The sequence below is a fragment of the Cucurbita pepo genome, chromosome 4, assembly GCF_057944985.1.
Source record: "Cucurbita pepo subsp. pepo isolate OVF chromosome 4, ASM5794498v1, whole genome shotgun sequence".
NCBI lineage: Eukaryota > Viridiplantae > Streptophyta > Magnoliopsida > Cucurbitales > Cucurbitaceae > Cucurbita > Cucurbita pepo.
The window spans coordinates 12,379,009-12,397,752 of record NC_141801.1 but is presented as its reverse complement, the minus strand read 5'-3'; the positions used below and the strand labels follow the sequence as shown (position 1 = coordinate 12,397,752).

General features: G+C 35.6%; 3 protein-coding genes across 4 annotated transcripts; 1 reads left to right on the top strand and 2 right to left on the bottom strand.

Moving 5' to 3' along the window:
- Window positions 1–1,739: 1,739 nt before the first annotated feature.
- LOC111793839 (uncharacterized) lies at window positions 1,740–5,241 on the top strand. Its single transcript, XM_023675899.2, has 4 exons — window positions 1,740–2,040; window positions 2,270–2,578; window positions 2,702–2,799; window positions 4,784–5,241. The coding sequence occupies exons 1-4, from the start codon at window positions 1,890–1,892 to the stop codon at window positions 5,177–5,179; spliced, it is 954 nt and encodes a 317-aa protein (XP_023531667.2). The 5' UTR covers window positions 1,740–1,889; the 3' UTR covers window positions 5,180–5,241.
- Window positions 5,242–6,742: 1,501 nt separating this feature from the next.
- On the bottom strand, window positions 6,743–9,808 carry LOC111793745 (phosphoethanolamine N-methyltransferase 2). 2 transcript variants are annotated; one of them, XM_023675772.2, is made up of 11 exons: window positions 9,652–9,808; window positions 9,467–9,582; window positions 9,230–9,367; window positions 8,983–9,120; window positions 8,474–8,617; window positions 8,186–8,296; window positions 7,954–8,098; window positions 7,574–7,854; window positions 7,263–7,478; window positions 7,075–7,149; window positions 6,743–6,994 (listed from the first exon to the last, which is right to left on the bottom strand). In XM_023675772.2, exons 1-11 carry the CDS (start codon window positions 9,671–9,673, stop codon window positions 6,893–6,895), a joined length of 1,488 nt encoding a protein of 495 aa, XP_023531540.2. In that variant the 5' UTR covers window positions 9,674–9,808; the 3' UTR covers window positions 6,743–6,892. The 2 variants fall into 2 exon arrangements, with proteins under 2 accessions (XP_023531540.2, XP_023531541.2); XM_023675773.2 differs by having other exon boundaries at window positions 9,680–9,789.
- Window positions 9,809–15,759: 5,951 nt separating this feature from the next.
- LOC111793744 (putative auxin efflux carrier component 1c) lies at window positions 15,760–18,617 on the bottom strand. The gene is made up of 7 exons (XM_023675771.2): window positions 18,165–18,617; window positions 17,142–18,039; window positions 16,686–16,947; window positions 16,531–16,616; window positions 16,295–16,452; window positions 16,130–16,206; window positions 15,760–16,051 (listed from the first exon to the last, which is right to left on the bottom strand). The coding sequence occupies exons 1-7, from the start codon at window positions 18,435–18,437 to the stop codon at window positions 15,985–15,987; spliced, it is 1,821 nt and encodes a 606-aa protein (XP_023531539.2). The 5' UTR covers window positions 18,438–18,617; the 3' UTR covers window positions 15,760–15,984.
- Between the last annotated feature and the right edge of the window lie 127 nt (window positions 18,618–18,744).

Below are 18,744 nucleotides of genomic sequence, written 5' to 3'. Positions count from 1 at the left end.
AAAAAAATATAATATCTCTTGTCAGTGAGCTTGAATTGTTACAAATAGTATCAAAGTCAAATAACGAGCCGTGTCAATAAGAACATTGGACTCTAAGGGAGATGTATGCGGGCAATGTGCAAGCAAAAACACTGAACCGTAAAGGACGCAAAAGTAATTATATTTGGGAATGGAAACAAATAGAGAATATTAGAAGAAGAGGAGTTGATGATTGGAATATGAAAGAGAAAATTAAAATTTTATAATAATATTTATTATTTGGGAGAATGTTGGAAAGAGGTCCATGGAATAATTGAATAAAGAGAAATTAATATTCGTACAATGTATGTGAGATATCATGGAGCCACCACCTATCCCCAAGTCCCTCACTCACTGCACCACAGACAAAAATCAAATACACAGACACGCAGTCGGATTCAAGAATTAACTCCGAAAGCTACTTCTCAATGGATGACCACAAATTTATGGTTCGGTCCCTCGAGCTCTAAAGATAAGTATGTTGTGAGTGAGAATAAAACGTGATGACAAGACCTATACGAGTTTATAGGGACAATTTTCACACTCGTAAGTAGCTCGAGATTAGTAAGTGATAGCGATTAGGTTGTACGGGAGGTAGAGAAATGGTATGAGTTCATACGTGTTTTCGAAAGACGAGCCTAAACCTAATTGTGATTTTAAATTTTTGGGTGACATAGATTTCAGGCCCACAAATAATTTGAGGAATTTTTAGAAGAGAGGGTAAAAAAAAGGGTGAAAACAAAAAGGAAGAGGGAGAGTAAGACGAAGCTTATGATAATGCTCATCATCTCGTCATGTCATTTTCCATTCCTTATCCCCAAAACCCCTTCTTCCTCCAAAATTCCACGCTTCCTTTTTCTTACCCTCCTCTTTATTACCTTTTCACCCTTTTTGAGTTTTTTTTTTTTTACGATCGTAGTTAAATTCACAATTTTGGGGGCGAGCGTCTTCACGCACAATCCACTCCATTTGAAGGTCAAGCGTCCTCACTCTCACACCACTTAATGCTAGCTCTAATCCAACCGATATGAGATCTCACAATTTACCTTCCTTACGTGTCAGTGTCCTCACTATCACACCATTTGGTATTTAGCTCTAATACCATTAGGCCCACCATTAGGATGTCAGCATCTTAGCTGTCACTCTACCCCATGTGTGACTCTAATACCATTTTGTAACAGTATAAGTCACCACTAGAAGATATTGTCTTCTGTGTGCTTTTCCTCAAAGTTTTTAAAACTCTATCAACTAGAGGGAGGTTTTCACACCCTTATAAGAAATATTTCGTTCTCCTCTACAACCGACGTGGGATATGCTCGGTACTATTGAAAAGAAACCCATTTCTCCACTTTTTTTATTTATCTACTAGAGGGAGGTTTTCACACGAAATATTTCGTTATCTTCTACAACCGACGTGGGATATGCTCGATACTATTTAAAACAAACCCATTTCTCAACTTTTTTTATTTATCTACTAGAGGGAGGTTTTCACACGAAATATTTCGTTATCTTCTACAACGGACGTGGGATATGCTCGGTACTATTTAAAAGAAACCCATTTCTCCACTTTTTTTATTTATCTACTAGAGGTTAGTTTTCACACGAAATATTTCGTTATCCTCTACAACCGACGTGGGATATGCTCGATACTATTTAAAACAAACCCATTTCTCAACTTTTTTTTTTTTATTTATGACCATAAACCCACTTATCTTCTTTTTGTTTCATTCTACTTTTGCTCTCAGCTGTTTGTTTCAATTCCCAAAACCATTCCCTTTCGCTTCACACCCATAAAAAAAAAAAAGTTGAGTTTTTTATTGAACCAAAAGGCTGAAAGTTACCAACTGTTTTCCTCAAAGGGTTTCTTCAAAATGTGGACTTTGGGACATGACGATAATGGTGCACAATTTTGCTTCCCTCAGCCCTTTCATGGCGGCCGCAAGCTTCGCCCTCTTGTCCCTCGCCCCTTGCCTTCTCTTCGCCTCAATGCTGCCAACCTCCCTCCACAATATTACCATCTAGGTACGTATCTTTCGTCTATATACGTTAACGGGTGAGGAGCCAAATCTCTGACCCTTTGGTCGATGATATAATATCATTACTAAAATTCGAGTCGATAGTTTTTGAATGAGTTATTAGGGCTATCCACTTTTTCGGGTTTTATACTCGAGAGACAATGGAAGGAGAAATATATCGTAATCTATGAGCTTAAACTTTTTGGGTCGATGTTAATTTTTTGTTTGAGTTGCAGCTAATCTTTTGAATGATCAAAGCAAGAGAGAGTTGTTGAATAATGATGATAATGGTTTATCTTCTCCACCGGTAATGGTAAGCTCGTCAAGGTGGAATCCAACGCCGGAGCAGTTGAGAATTTTGGAGGAGCTTTACCGGCGGGGGACACGAACGCCGTCCGCCGACCAAATCCAACATATCACCGCTCAGCTCCGCCGCTTTGGCAAAATTGAAGGCAAAAATGTGTTCTATTGGTTTCAAAATCATAAGGCTAGAGAGCGGCAAAAACGACGGCGTCAAACGGCCGCTGAAGAACACAAATATTCAGGTTTTTTTTTTTTTTGTTTTTTTTTAAGAAAAGAAAGGCATTAAATTTGTGTTTTTGTGATTGCCATTTGGAGAAAAAGAAAAGAAAGTTGAATTCTTTTTGTCTTGGATTTTGTCAACACAGAGACAGAAAAAGGGTACGAAATTGAACAGACAAAGACGAACCGGCCTCGGCCAACTCCACCACCCTCTAACCTCTGCAGTAATACCACACTTTCACAGGTCTCTCTCTCTCTCCCTCTCTCTCTCTCCTTCTTCACATCCAAAAAACCAAATCAAAATCAAAAAATAAACCAAACCCATTTCATATTTTTGAAAACCCATATGAAATTATAAACCTTTTAAATCCGTTAGTAACCATGGATCTCTATAATTGTACGATATTATCCAATTTGAGTATAAGTTTTCATCGCTCTACCCTAGGCTTCTCCAAAAGACCTCAACAACCGTGGTCTGAGGTCTATGAAGACCTCGAATAGCCTCCCCTTAATCGAGATTCACTTTTTATCTGGAGTCCTTGAACAAAATACACCCTTTGTTCGACACTTGAAGATTTTACTGGCATGACTAAGTTAAGAGCATGACTCTGAAACCATGTTAGGAATCACGTATCTCCACAATGTTATGATATAATTCACTTTTAGCATCAGCTCTCGTGACTTTGCTTTTAGGCTTTCACAAAACACCTCATACCAATTAGATGTATTCCTCGTTTATAAACTCATGATCATTTCCTAAATTAGTCAATGTGTGGCTCCCTTCCAACAATCATTCCCTCTAACAAAGTACACTATAGAGCCTCCCCTGACACTTATGGAGCACTCGAACCGCCTCTTCTTAATCAAGACCCGACTCATTGTCTCTCTATCCAAAAACTAAATCAAAATTAAAAAAAATAAACCAAACCCATTTCATATTTTTGAAAACCCAGATGGAATCATAAACCTTTTAACACAAAAACTCTTAAGATATAGGATTAAGCTGCATGAGACATGAATATCTCCAAAATATATATATATATATATATATATATATATATATATATATATATATATATATATGTTGTTAGGGTTTTGATTAAACTTAGAACACAAAAAGTTTGCATCTTTTAGTTCTGGCAATGGAAATGGATATGTTGGGAAATGAAACGGGGTGGGGGGCGGGGGGCCCAAAAGCTGCTGCATTTCTTCCCTTCTGTCGGGGCTGAGAAATCTTTGGGGTTTGTGCTCATAACATATCCATTCATGTCCTTATGCCCTTTTACTTCTTCACAAAACCCCTTCTGCTTTTATGTTTCTATACAAACCCCATTCATTTCGCCATTTCTTTTCTTTTTCTTCACCCTCCCTTCCTTCTTCTCTTTGTTCTTCATTCAATTTGGGTTTTGTTTTTATTCTTTGAGTTTGTGATTTTATCATACGTTTCAATGTCCAATCTTTTCTCGAACAACGATACTTGCATTGTTCTTAAAAGATTTGACATTCTTAATAGATGAGTTGTGAGATACTATATCGGTCGAGGAGGATAACAAAACACTTTACAAGGGTCTCGAAACCTCTTCCTAACATACTAATTTTAAAAATCTTGAGGGAAAATCCAAACATTACGCTATCTACGATGTGCCAATGAGGAGGTTATTCCCCGAAGAGGGTAGACATAAGGAAGTGTGTCAGCAAAGACGCTGGGCCCGAAAGGGAGTGGATTTGGTGGGGGTCCCATATCTATTGGAGAAAAGAACGAGTGCCAGCGAGGACACTGGGCCTTGAAGGGGGCGGATTGTGGATCCATCTCCCTAGTGTAAGCATTTTAAAAACGTTTAGGGAAAGCCCAAAAAGACAATATTTGCTGGTGGTGGGCTTGGGGCGGTTACATGACCGATTGTAATAGCATTGTTGAGATACTAAGGGAGGTGCGTCCCTATACCTAAAAGGATGGATGAGTTTGGTTTGAGTGTTCATGAATTGAGTGGACGAGATGAGATAAGGTGGGGGTGCAAATGCATCTATTTTGAGTATAAAGGGTCATAGGTACGAATCCCATCACCTTGATGTGGTATTCTCGAGCGTCAAAGTGCAAGACCCTGTAGCCTATCCATGGTCACGTCAAAAACTCGTATTAATATCCACTAATCGATGTGTAGACACGTTATGAAAACATTTATATTATCTAAGGGATAAAGACTGAGAATAGATTCTTCCACATGCAGGAATGTGCAAAAATCCAAAGAACAACAAAAGTAGTGGAATTGGAAGAAGAAGAAGAAGAAGAAGAAAGAAGAAGAGATGGAACATGGAATAATGATACAGTGAATTGTCAACCCATAAACCTTACAAGGAACACCCGACATCTAAACAGTGTCATCGAACCCCGCAACGATCCAACACGATACAATATTGTTAACGATGACGAGGAATCTGAGACGACGACGCTCCAGTTGTTTCCTCTGAGAAGCATGAAGTACTGCAAATACAAGAGCGAGAATGAGAACGAGAGGGAGGAACGACAAGATGATCGGCTGGATTCGAACATGATCAGGAGCTCGACGTCCACATTTTCTCCCGGTTGTTTCAAGTTCTTTGAGTTTCTTCCTCTCAAAAACTGATTTTGTTGACTTATTTTGTTACCATTATAGTAATGGAAGAGATGAGACGTGTTCTTGATTTATGTTTTTGTTTTTCGCTTCAAATTTTAAGTATGGATCTTCGTGGAAATGTTCTTGATAAAATATCGACGTTAATAAAAATATCGCGCGATTATTAAACTTCCAAAGTTGAGGAACGAAAAAAGAAGTTGTTTGTGTTTTGTTTGCAGCAAATGGATTCCGCCATCTGTGTCGATAATGACCGAAGAGCAAAAACGAACAAAACATTGAACGTGAAAACCTTTTTCTATTTGACATGATTTAAAATCGTGAGGCTGACGACTATGTAACTAGTAATAGCTGACAATATTTGTTAACAATGGACTTGGACTGTTACAACAATGATATCAGATTTAGTCATTTGACAGTGCAAGACATTAATCGGAGTAGAGATATAGATGAGCTGTAGCGTTACAACATTTTTTCTAATATTTTAAATGATTTGTACTTAAGTATTTATTGTCAATTGATGTCGGCATTTACTGCCAATTAAAATACATCGATTTTTTAAATTTTAATAACATGAATGAAAATCTGAATGATTGAATTTATTATTATTATTACAAATAATAATTATTTACATTTTAATAATTTTACTGTCACAATCATACTAATTGTGCACCAAACATTCATACGTTGGTATTTTTTAATTTTGCCTATTGGATTTGGGCTCATTTATTTAATTCTTTTTTTGTAAATTATTTATTTATTTTCAAACATTAATTTAATTTCCGTGTATATTTTAAAATTCTACGTTCTAATAATAATTTAAAAGTTTTAATTTTAAAAATTAATGGTCAAATAAATAATTATAAAATTGAGGCATAATTCTAGCCTAGTAAGAGCAGTCCTCCAAATAGATAAGAGCTGGGTATGTAGCCTTCATTACTACGCAAAGATTATAAAATCACTTACCTCGACGTCATAGTAATGAGTTAACGTCATATCTACATAGAAGAGTCATTGTTTGTCGATGCTTTAAAGTCGATGCTTTAAAGTCTAACAGTTCAAGCTCACTGCTAGCAGATATTGTCATTTTTTAGCTTTTCCTTTACGGTTTTTCCTCAGATTTTTAAAGTGTGTCTACTATGGAGAGAGTTTAGTCTTACTTCAACCAATGTCTCACATCGTCCGAGCTTTCCCTTTTGGACTTCCCCTTAAGGTTTTTAAAACGCATCTACTGTGCGAGAGGATCTAGCCTTACTCCAATCAGTGTCTCGCACCGTTCAATCTTTTCCCGTTCAATCTTTCCCTTTCACACTTCCCTTCAAGGATTTTAAAACGTGCCTACTGTAGAGAGGCTTTTCCTTTTGGACTTTCTCTCAAAGTTTTTAAAATGCGTCTACTATGGAGAGGGTCTACCCCTACTCCAACCTCTCTGCGCTTCCCCTTTCGAACTTTTTCTCAAGATTTTTTTAAAAGCAGTCTACTAGGAAGAAGTTTCACACCTTTATAGAAAAATGTTTCGTTGCACTCTCTAATCAAAGCTCCGCACACTTATTTAAATGGCATAAAACAACATCAAACTAGGACAATATTTGATTATTTTTATTACTATTTTCCTTAATAAATGAGTGGATAAAACATTTGTTAACGTTTAATCCCAATCCACTCAAGGAATAGACAAGAGTTGCCGAATAACAAAGTAATTACAATAATAAAGGCAGCTGCTGCTCATTTAGCTTTATGAGCAATGAACAATCCCCATTTCTGCTCTCCACACAAACACCTCTCCAACTTTGCCTTCCACCCTCCAACAATATCATTGTAATCTTCCTGCATTTTTCACACACAAAAATAAAGACAAAATAACAAATTAAGAACAGGAAAAAGAAGAAGAAGAAGAAGAAACCCACCTCGGAGAAATCATGGATGAACGCATCCTTTTCTTTTTCAACAGCGTCGAGTTCCCTTTGAAGAACACTCATGAACTGCAAGAACAACAAGAAAACCATCACAAATTTCAACAATTCCAGGTAATTATTCATTACATTTAAGACGAAGGGGATATCAAATTGGAGATTTGATAGATAGATGCAAAAACCTGATCGGTTCGGTCCTCGGCTACCACGTCCTTGAAACCAGCTTCCTCAAGCATCTGGCCGTAAGATTTGACGTCGTGCAAATCATATCCTCTCTGCTTGATGTACTCTGCAAACGCAGGGGAAGGAGCGCCACTACTTTTGCAGTAATCAGTTATCAGAATCTTTCCCCCAGGCTTCACCCATTTGTAAAATGACCTAAACAGCGCTGGTTTGTCCTGGAACGAACAAAAAACATACACCCCTTTGCACTTTCATTTCCCTTTTCTCAAGAACACAGATTTCAAAACAGAGAGAGAGAGATCAGAATTACTTGAATATGTAAAATGGTGTCTCTGCTGTAAATAACATCAAATGCGTTGTCTCGGTAAACTTTCTTGGTACAATCGGCGACTTCAAATTCAACAGCGCATTTGAGTCCAATAGCACGTTCTAAAGCAAGAGATATCATGTTAATGGAGAGGTCTATTCCGACGACCTCGACATCGAAATTCTCCGCCATGTAAAAGTCTCCTCCCCCAATTCCACAGCCAACATCCAGAACCCTCTGCCCTGGTTTAAGGTCCAGTTTCCCTACAAATTCTTTCGTCGTCTCTGTTCAAATAGATTTGATTCTCAAACCCATGTCATCAATGGCTGTTTCTCGTTCAAATTCTCCCAACAAGCATATGAAATGATTAATTTAGCTCTTACCGATCCCGCCGGTGCTAACGAAGCCTGGTCCGAAGACGCGCTCGTAGCGGAGAATACCACTGCACTTGTACTGAACTGTGTCTAGGAAGCGCTGGAATCCTCGATCGTCGTTGGAACTCTTCTGCTTCTGCCATATCCAGCAGATCTGAAAAACCCACAAACAGATTTGATTGTTCTGGTTCAAGGCTTGCGAATTGGAAAATGAAGAAACAGAACAGAGATGATTTGGAACCTGATTCTGATTCTTCTTGTTCCTGGCGTAAGCTCCGATACATTTGTAGCCAACGAGGGAGAGCTCATAGCAATCTCCACCATCATCTTGCATATGGCATTCCTTGAACACCTGCCCCCACAGGTTCAGATTAACCCCAAATTCAAGAAATCAAAAGATGTTCATAATTTCTTGGAAACAAGTCAAATTTCACCTCAAATTGGATAAAGTACATCATCAATTTCACTATCAAGCTATAGTAAGGAGTAAACAATCACTTAAATTTTACTGGTAGTTTTTTGGCTGTACCTTCGTGTAGAATCTTGGCTCTCGGTAGTGGGTGGGATTGTATTTTCGTTTACAGTCCCCGGATTGATGGAAACAGGACTCCCTAAAGAAAATATAACCCCCAACTTTCAACCATTTTACCATTCTTTCTGCCAGACTCTTCACCTGCAATTTTTCAACAACTTCATACATTAAATCTAAACTATTCTTGTTCTTTCGATTATTTCAAGTTTAATCTAGAAAAACATCTTAGTTACACCACCAAGTTGTTTCATATGATCATCACCTCGATTCTAATAAATTTCTAAGTAACTTTGAAAGGATCATAATATTACAATTTTTTGAAAAAATAAAGGTAGTTTTAAATCAATGGATAAAGTTAGGAGGTATATTTCATAATTTAATACAAAAATATCGGAGTAAAAACAAATGCAGAAGATCATCACCAATAAAGGAAAGTTTCAGTTGATTAAGACGGAAGTTATTTGGAATTAGGTAGGTTGATGAAACAGATGAGAAAATAAATAAACCTCTTTATCAGATAAATACATGAGCAGCCAATTCGAGAAGATCAAATCCACTGAATTTTCAGAAACTTTGAGCTCTGGAGAAGTTACATCAGCGCACATGAACTTGACGTTTTTATGGTGTCCATTAATGCTTTCATTCTGCATAAAGCAATAGCCATTACCAACCGTGCGAACGAACAAACAAACAAAAAGTAGGGCAAGAAATTGAGTCCAAATCAAGTTCATAAACGCTCCGAGTATCGATTACCTTCTTGATCACGCCCTCGATGAAGTCCAGAGCAATAACCTGGCCGGCCTTCTCCGCCAAATCGCCTGTGAAACGGCCAATGCCGGCTCCAAGTTCCAGCACCGATTTTCCTTCGTACGGCGGAAGCAGAGAGAGCACCTGCAAATTTCTCGAATCGAAATCGAAAACGAAATCGAATCGCATCGAAATGAAACTACTAAAATCGATCAAATGCAATTGATTATATCAATCACTTACTTCAGGCCTTTCTTCCTTATCGAGATCGGAAGCGTTGGAATCGAGCAGCATGCCTTCCAACGTAAGTCCGGCTGAATGTTCCATCCAATACTTCTTCTGAATCAATCGCTCTTCGCCTGCAAAAGAAAGCTACAATTAATTTCACTGGATCGCCATTGGTACAAAATGAACAAAAAATTCAACACCATTGGTAGCTGGAGTAGCCATTCAAACCGCAGAGAAGGAGATTTCAGTAATGGCTTCAAGTTGAAATGGTAAGACATTAGGATTGCAATTCATGCAGCTTTTTATAGAGGAAGATGGCCATTTCTATCCCCACCGCACCCATACAAACCCATGTCTGAATCCAATCTCATAATCACACATATCAAAAAACCAAAAAAAATTACAATTACCAATTACCCGTATTGTACAAATATTTCACTTTCAACTTTAAAAACAATCCATTTGAATTTTTAATTTCGTATTTAAAAGTTTCATAAATTACTGTGACATTCCACATTGGTGGAAGATGGAAGAGGGGAATGAAACATATCTGACAACAATAGGTAATGAGATAAAACAAACAATATCTATTAGCGATGGGGTACAGTTATTACATATGCTCAGGGTACAGTTATTACATATGCTCAGAGCCAGATGCGAGGACGCTAGCCCTTTAAAGGTTGGATTGTGAGATGTCATAGAGGAGTTCTGTTTTGGAACTGTGAGGCAGAGATACATTGAGATCCCACTGATGGGTGGGTGGCGTTTTAAAGCTGTGAGGCCGAGTGGATTGTAAGATTTCAAATTAGTTAGAGGGGGAATAAAGATATGTTTTAAAATAGTAAGTTTAACTGATAAGTTACACGTAACCAGATTTATTATTTAAACGATAACCTTTTACATTTACAAAAGCCTATATCGTTTTTAATTATTTTGTTGTTGACTACTAAAATTAAGTATTAAAAAAAAAAGCTATTTAATATATATTATGTGTATAGGATTTTTTGGTTATTTAAAAAAATCATAGTCTTTTTCTCATGAAAAATAGTTGCTTCATTATTAATTAATTAATTAGTTTTTTTAAAACAGTTTTGTCGGTATTAAGATGGGTCCCACCCTCCAATTTTATAATACTTTTTAAAAATAAATAAATAAATAAAGGAGAAAATTGTGGATGGAGAAAAGGTTTTGAAAAGTATCTAATCGTATATTCACAAATAAAAAGCAAGGAAGATAAGCCACTTAATATATCTGATATTTTTTAAGTTTTGTAATTATGATTATTATTTTTTTAAAATAAATTTTGGTTTAGATATAACTAAATATTATACCAAGCTTATTGTCTTTTAACTCGACTACTAAATAATAAATAAATAAATATGCTTAATAATGTTTTATCTCAAATGGCCCTTTGAAATGCGAGGGGACGATTATGAGGAGAGGGTTACATTCCCGTTTTCTTCAATCAATTTAGTTGCCCTTTCTAATAAATGATTTATTCAAATTATATATATATATATTTACGGATAATGAATTAAAATTTCTAATATCAAGAAAAAAGTTTAGGAAACTGGATCCAGTTGACTAAGTTCGTGTTGGGATGGTTTGGGTTGACTCAGTTCTTTGCACACTGGATCCGAATTGTATCGGATCCTAAAACACAATTCAACTCAACTCGAAATGCTGTCTAACCCAATCCAATCTCGATTCACTAATAGGGTTTAGAATCAAGTTGGATGGTCGAGAATCTTTACCAAATCCATTTTTTTAATGGAAAAGAATCTCCAAAATCAAAATCTAATTATTTGACTTTCTTTTCTAAGAAAAAACAAAGAGAGATTCGGAGTGACATTAAGTCAAGAATTCAGAAAAAAAAAGAAAAAAGAAAAAAAAAAATGGGGTGGCCAAAATTGAGTTGACAGTGCAACTAATAACCGACAGCCACGTGGACGTGGGACCCAGTCACGTCATTGACGTGTCTTTTCCTTTCTTTTAATGAAATTGTAATTTAAAGCTATAATTAAGATTTTATAAATAGTGTTTTAATAAATTATAAGAACAATAATGAAGCCTAAGATTAAAGTTGGGATTCTCCTTAATAATTCCAATCTGGTCGTTATAACGTCACTATTACATTTATAATCATTACAATATTTATTAAAAAAAAAAATCATTTTCGTGGTGGTTGGATATTAACTAATTTATTTCTTCCTTTTCATTATTATTTTACTATTCTCAACTCTCATCATTCAATATAAGGCCTTAATAATTTTAAAATTAAAAAAAAGTATAATAAAATATTAATATTGTTCCTTTTTTTTGTGCGAGTGATCGAGAGACCAATAATAATGATCTGTATTTTCATGCTCGATCCTTGAATTTGTTAAATTAAAAAAAAAAAATGACAGAAACTCAATAAATTTAAGGATTAAGGATTCCCATTAGTGACATTTTAGTCGAGAATATATATCGAAGTCGATTGAGTTATACTCGAGTTGACCGCTCGTACTTTTTGTATGTTAAATTGTATGAAAAAAAATATAATAAAATAATTAAATTTAATAAGTGCATGACAATATGTTTGAATATAACTTAATTAATTAAAATATTATATTATTAAAAAAAATAGTTGCGTCCAATAATTATCGAATTTTATTATTTAATTTCTTTTATGTTTGTTCCTTTGCATGATGTTCCTAACGACCATAAATGCAACCGTGCATGAAATGTTCTTTCGGTAACCACATATTTTAGTTTATTTAAATATTAAAAAGAAAAAAAAAACATTTTTCCATTAAAATAAATAATAGAGATGAAGAAAGTTTCTCAACGAAAACGACAAATGAGTCAACGCTCAAATTTTTTGTTTGTTCCCTTTTATTTATTTTTTTAATTAATTTTATCAACAATATATTATTATTAGGCATAAAAATGATTTAAATGTCTAAATTTAAACTAAGAATTTAAATCTCCACCACTCTTATATATCGTTGAATTATGTCTATTTTTATTATTTTATAAAAATACTTTTAAAAGTAAATGAAAATTTAATAACTTGTTTTAAAAAGTAAATTTCAATAATAAAAATAAAATTGTTATAAAATGGGCCCAAGCTCTTTGTTTAAGTATCAAACGCGAAAGCCCAATAACCTGCAGATCAATTATAAAAGCCCATGGGCTTATAGTGAATAAATAGGCCTACAAAGTAGACACTCCATGGGCCTTGTTTGGGCCGATGACATAAATGATTAATTTTTATATTTTAATTTAATTATTATATATAAAAATAATTTAGAGAAAAAAAAAAAAAAAACTTAAAAATAATAATGTAATTAGACAACTTCTTGAGTGCCCGAACTCTATTCTGTTGGATGGATTATAAATGGCAGCATATACATTCGTCCAAGAAATACTCTGAATTATTATCATTATCTAAATTATTTTATTTTATTTAAATATTACTTTATTTTTTTTAATAATTATTTACATATTATATTTTCACGTGCCTTCAATAAAAAAAAATCAAAAAAATAATAATGCAAAATTTGTGAATCCATCAATTAATTATGGGATCTCACAGTCCACTTCATTGGGTACAGTGTTACCGCTAGCACACTACTTGGTGTTTGACTCTTGTATCATATTGTTATTAGATATTATCTGCTTTGATTCGTTAAAAAAAAAAGAAAAAAAAAATCGATGATTAGAATATTATATTTTTAATAAAAATAAAAATGGAAAGTTTAGGTTGTAGCACAGCTTTTTATGGCATGGAATATGATGGTAAAGGATATGATACAACTTTGTAAGTGCTCAAACATGTGAATTTAATATATTTTTTTAGATTTTTTTTTAAAGTTTAAGGTATTATTAATTTTTTTAAAAAATTGACGTCATAAATTATAAAGTATATATATATATATAGAAAAGGAGAAGGTGATGAGAAAGGCACATAGAATTGTCAAGCAAACGGCCGACCCAACAAAAGTTAGTGGGAGGCACACTTAACCAATTTCCCATTGCTAACACACACTTCATAAATAAATATATTTTTTTTAATAAATATATATATATAATTAAAAAATTATTTTTCCTCATCAAATTCGATGAAGATAGGACTGACGCAGATTTATTATTATTATTATTATTATTTTAAAATTTTAGTTTCTAAATTAATTATTATAAGATAATCTATTTTAATCTCTCATCCCTTCTCCTCCTCTTTACTTTAAAATAATATTTTAATTTTTTACAAATTTCTTTTTTTCTTTTTATTTTTAAAACATAAAACATATTGATAACAATTTCTATTGTTTATTATTTTTTTTTTGTTTTTTTGAGTTAAACTAAAATTTATTATGTACAAAATATATAATGTGTATTAAAGTAAACTATATATTTCTAGTTAGCCATACAAATAAAAATATAAAAGAGAATTAATTTTTTTTTTTTAAATAACCTTCTAGACATGCCGGAAAAACAAGGGACAACTCAAACCTTTTTTTTTTTAATTTAATATTTTACTTACTCAAGTAAATGAGAGATACATGAATGAATCAAGATCACATTCGAATGAGAGTGATCATGAGAATAGAATGACTAAGAAAATCTTAAAGAAAATGAAAATTATTACGTATACCGTGCACCCTTCTTTTACGGTAACTCAATTATAGGAACATCATAGTCAAACATGTTTTGTTTGGAGCAATTTATGTTGTACTGCAGTATTTAAAAATAATAATTATAATGTTGATAAATTTGTAATGCATGAAAATGGAAGAACATATGATGATTCCAACCAAAAATTGCTCCTAATTAGAAATAACTTTGTGTCGTTCTATGTCTAGAATAACTTTGAGAAGTTTAGAACTGAGCTGTAGAAAGTATGTGATTTAAAATAGAACAAGACCTAAAGTTCTCGTTTCATATTAATTCAACCGTGTTCTACCACCTAAGATTTGATCAGTCGATTTATATTTTAATTTTGAAGTGTGATCATGTTCGTTCATAAAGAATAAATTTGTAGTTATCCCTTATTGATGTTTTGACAAGACAAATATGGTAGAATATCAATTCAATGGCTTGAATATATGAGCAAACACGCGTGTGTTTGTTGTCTTTTCAACCTACCAAATTACAAGACAGACATAAATAAATGAGGGAGAGACCATGTAACAGCCCAAATGTACTGCTAGTAGATATTATCTGCTTTAAAACGCGTCTACTAGGGAGAGGAATGTTTCATTCCCCTCGCAATACATTAAGTATGAGAAACAATCATAAGACTAAATTGTTATTTGGTCGAACCGCTTTTCAAATGACATCTTTAATTGAATGTGGCTGAACTCAAGTCATAGTGAGCTGACCTATGTGGGAATGATTATATTATTCTTGAAAGTCGACCCCAAGTGCTCATGATGGTCAGCCTCTCGAGCTTGACTAGCTTTTCTTTTTCCTTTCAAACTTGCTTCTCGACCTTTAAGCTTTTATTCTTGGTGGGTTTTTTTTTACTCTTAACCAGTGATATTTTGAATGAGTGCTATTTGAAAGAACGACCGGATTTACTATTCATGACTAGACAATAAAACTTCCATACATTTTCGTTTCTTTTACGTGTTTCTCTTTTAACATCGATAATCACGCTTCATTCTCGATGGTCCCAAACGTCACTAAACCACTCGTACACGTTCCTTTCAAACAAACAATAATTCATAGAGGGAAAGAAAAATGTACGATGTTTAGGAATGTTATACACGAAAAGGATAACTCTCAAAAAGGTATTTTCAAGTAAGTATTGAAGAAGGGAAAAAAAGAGTGTAAAAAGGAATTGGAAGAAAAACAAAAAAAGCTTTTGGAAATATGAGAATTGTCCCCTAAATATACCAAAAAGGACAATATAAAAATTAAACTCTATCGGGCCCTCCGCTCCGATTTTTTGAAGAAATTAATGTAATATAAAGGACGGGTATATGAATAAATCTTCAGTGACTCAACGTAGTTAACCGTGCATGACTTGGAGCAATGGCCTCGTGTAAACAAAAAACCCGTGTTGGTTTTAGGGTTCACTCTATAAGTCAGTCGGGACAAGTAGGTAACGTGGTGATGTTACGGGAGATAGTTAGGGTCAGCCAGTGCCAAATCTGAGTATACGACATTGTGTATACAAATCGTAGCCCACTAAAAGTAAGTTTTGAGTTATGTTTTACACGATGGACGCAAACTTACTCTTATTTCGTTTTCATCCTTGATCTTTTTCGAATTTGCAACATGAGATTTCTTGAACGGAAAAAAACAAGAAGACAACGATGGAAAAGAAGGAAACAAAAGGAAAGAAACGTTTATGTAAAACAATTTGGCTACAAACGTGATTAAATACAACTTCATGAAAAAAAAAATCTCAAATCTCTTAGTTATTTTCCATTTCTCGGTTAATAATCTTCGTTATCTTCTTGCCTAATGCACGCGGATTCTTCTCCATTTGTTTTGCTCGTATAAACGAACTCTTCAATCCTTCATGTCTAAACATAAACATTTCAAACTCCCAACAAAATGTAGTACACCAACGTTATTGGTAGTGCAATCAGCATCCCGAATATCACTCTGCAACACAGTGATTATAAACGTTAATCGAAATGGTCTTATGTTTGAACTGATCTCATTCCCAGATATAGAACTTACGCAGTGCTCAAAATATCTGGGTGTACGTTGTACTCTTTAGCAAACACAAACGGTACAATCCCTTGAGGAAGAGCAGCCTATTTCAAAAGAAAATTTATGCAACGGGTTTAGAATCAAAACTGACGATATCACGTTAACGTAGAAATACGAGAAACGAAAGAGGACCTGAACAATAGCAACATGCAAGAGAACGCCCTTGAGGCCAACAGCAATGGAAGCAGCTGCCATTACAGCTGGGCCTACAAGGAATCTAACAGCCATAGCAAAAGTGGCTATGGAGTTTCCACAAGCTATGATCCTTCGTTGCAAAGCCATGAACAAACCTAACAAAACCGAACATTTTACGAATCATTCAAAGTTAACGTTCGTGTATAGTTTAGAACGTTTTAAGAATCCCGTACCGAGACTAAACATAGCCATGCCGAGCCCGGCGTCGGAGAGTATCGAGATGGACTGTGCTACAATGGCAGGCATCTCAACATGCCACCTAAGAAAGACAACAAAAAAAAACATGAACCAAGCCCAAAGTTTTGATGTTTTTAATGAAAAAAAGTACCTGAATGAAACAAGGGACCAAGTGAGGCCAATCAAGCTAGAGTAAGTGTTGGGGTTTCTGATCAGCTTTCTCCAAACCATTATAAGAATCAACCTTGTCATGACACTGGCCGGTGGCATTGTCTTTGACACTCCATTGTTCCCTCCTTTCTCTGCCGCCGCCATTTCATGTCCATTGTTGCTGCTGTTCATCCCTCTGTTTCCAAAGCTAAACTCCTCTCGCTCCACGTCTTCTCTATCGTTATGTCTCGGCCCGCTCTCGCCTGTTAAATCAGACCCGTTAAATCATTACTCGACTCATGTCCACCATTAGTAGATATTGTCATTTTTGAGCTAAAACATGTCGGTTAGAAAGAGGTTTCCACACCCTTATAAACAATGCTTCGTTCTCCTCTTCAACTGATACGAGATCGAAAATTAGTACAGAACCCGAGAAAATTTTGAAAAGAGAACGAACCTTTTCCAGGGGAGACAGCCAATTTAAGTTCTTTATGATCATGGGGACCTCCATAATCATGGCCTCCAAACACATCAGAAACAGGGGAAGCACTTGAACTCCAAACAAACATATGAAGATCTTTATTAATATTGTTGTTATTATTATTACCATCCTCCGATTTGTACTGGCCGACCTGTCCGTTCGCGGTTGATCTCTTATTTCTTGAACCCGTCGGTGAAAACATTCCCATGTTCGGAGCAGGGTAATGCGGCGGCGCTGGGTTCCCATGGTAATAATATCTCGGCCCACTTTTCCCTCCGCCGTGATTCTCCTCCTCATAATTCGACGGCCGCGGCGTCGGCCCTCTCGACACGGCTGGTGCCACCCCACCGGTGCCAAGCATGGAGTAAAAATCAGTGTGATTAAAACTCGAGCCTCTTGGCGTTGGATTTCGCGATGACTGCAACGAATAAATCTCGGCGTTGGTGAGATTGGATGGCCGGGGAGTCGTCGACGACAGCCCCTGTGACCGGCGGGAGAAAATATCAGAACGTGAGGCGTTGGACCGTCTGACAGTGACATGGAGCTTGCCGTCGTCTTTGATCTCCGCCTCTGTTTCCAATACTTGCTGGCCGTCAAGAGAAACGACGTCGGATTCGACGTGAATGGAGACGATGGACGCCGCCGTGTCGGGAAATTGCTCGGAGATTAAATTCCTAGCTCCTCTGAATTCGAACATGAAGAGCATTAAAGTGTACCAAATTATGCATTGAAGAACGACAATTTGAACCATTAAGCTGCCGGAAAAGTCGCCGTACATTCCTTTGAGCAGAGGAATTCCCATAACCAGAGTGTTGGGCAGAGTTGAAAGTGAAAACAGAGTAATTGTCCATTCCAAACACCCCCGCCGGCTCACCTGTTAAAAACAATCAAAGAACAAGGAAATTAAATTCTCCCAAACCCATTAACTTAAAATTTTAAATTTCTACATTAACATTCATTCTAACCCATTGGGAAAAATTGGTGGTAGTTTGATATTACCTTAGTCCAGATGGCGAGGACGACGAGGACCATGATTTTCTGGAGAGTATCGGCGGCGATGAAGCGAAAGCTCATGGTATAAGGATTGTTGGAAGCTATGAAGTGGAAGGATAGAAGGGGAACGGCGAAGAGGGCAACGAAACGGTTGATACCGGAGCACTGATCGGGGGTGAAGATCTTCCACCATTTGACGGAGCCGTAAGCTAAGATCATGGCGACGTAGAGGGGGACGACGGCGGTCATGACATGGTAGAAGTCCAGTAATGTAATCATCTTCAAGGAACTTGAAATTCAGAGGAAAACAGAGGAAGAAATGCAGAGGAAAACAGAGGAAAACAGAGGAAAACAGAGGAAGTTGGATGAAGAAGAAGAAGAAGAATGGGAAAGCACGTGTGTTTTTAAAACTAATTTCTTGTTTCAGTTTAGAGAGAGAGAGAGAGAGAGAAAAGTGTTTGTAAGACAGATTTGCTTTGGTTTTGGAGCGTTTTTATGGAACTTTCAATAATTATTATAATTATTATTATTCTGCTTGGATTTGCTTTGAAGACTACGTGTCTATTGCTACATCTTAATTCTATAC

Bases quoted from the DNA above. Each gene is read 5' to 3' on its own strand.
- LOC111793839 (XM_023675899.2), top strand. From the start codon at position 1,890: ATGTGGACTTTGGGACATGACGATAATGGTGCACAATTTTGCTTCCCT. The intron at 2,041-2,269 runs GTACGTATCTTT...TTTGAGTTGCAG, and splicing joins TCCACAATATTACCATCTAG to CTAATCTTTTGAATGATCAA. The intron at 2,800-4,783 runs GTCTCTCTCTCT...TTCCACATGCAG, and splicing joins GTAATACCACACTTTCACAG to GAATGTGCAAAAATCCAAAG.
- LOC111793745 (XM_023675772.2), bottom strand. From the start codon at position 9,673: ATGGCTACTCCAGCTACCAATG. The intron at 9,583-9,651 runs GTGTTGAATTTT...TTTCTTTTGCAG, and splicing joins GGCTACTCCAGCTACCAATG to GCGAAGAGCGATTGATTCAG. The intron at 8,099-8,185 runs GTTCCAAATCAT...TGGGTTTTTCAG, and splicing joins ACAAGAAGAATCAGAATCAG to ATCTGCTGGATATGGCAGAA.
- LOC111793744 (XM_023675771.2), bottom strand. From the start codon at position 18,437: ATGATTACATTACTGGACTTCTACCATGTCATGACCGCCGTCGTCCCC. The intron at 18,040-18,164 runs GTAATATCAAAC...TGTTTTTAACAG, and splicing joins TCCTCGCCATCTGGACTAAG to GTGAGCCGGCGGGGGTGTTT. The intron at 16,948-17,141 runs GTTCGTTCTCTT...CTGATTTAACAG, and splicing joins GGCTGTCTCCCCTGGAAAAG to GCGAGAGCGGGCCGAGACAT.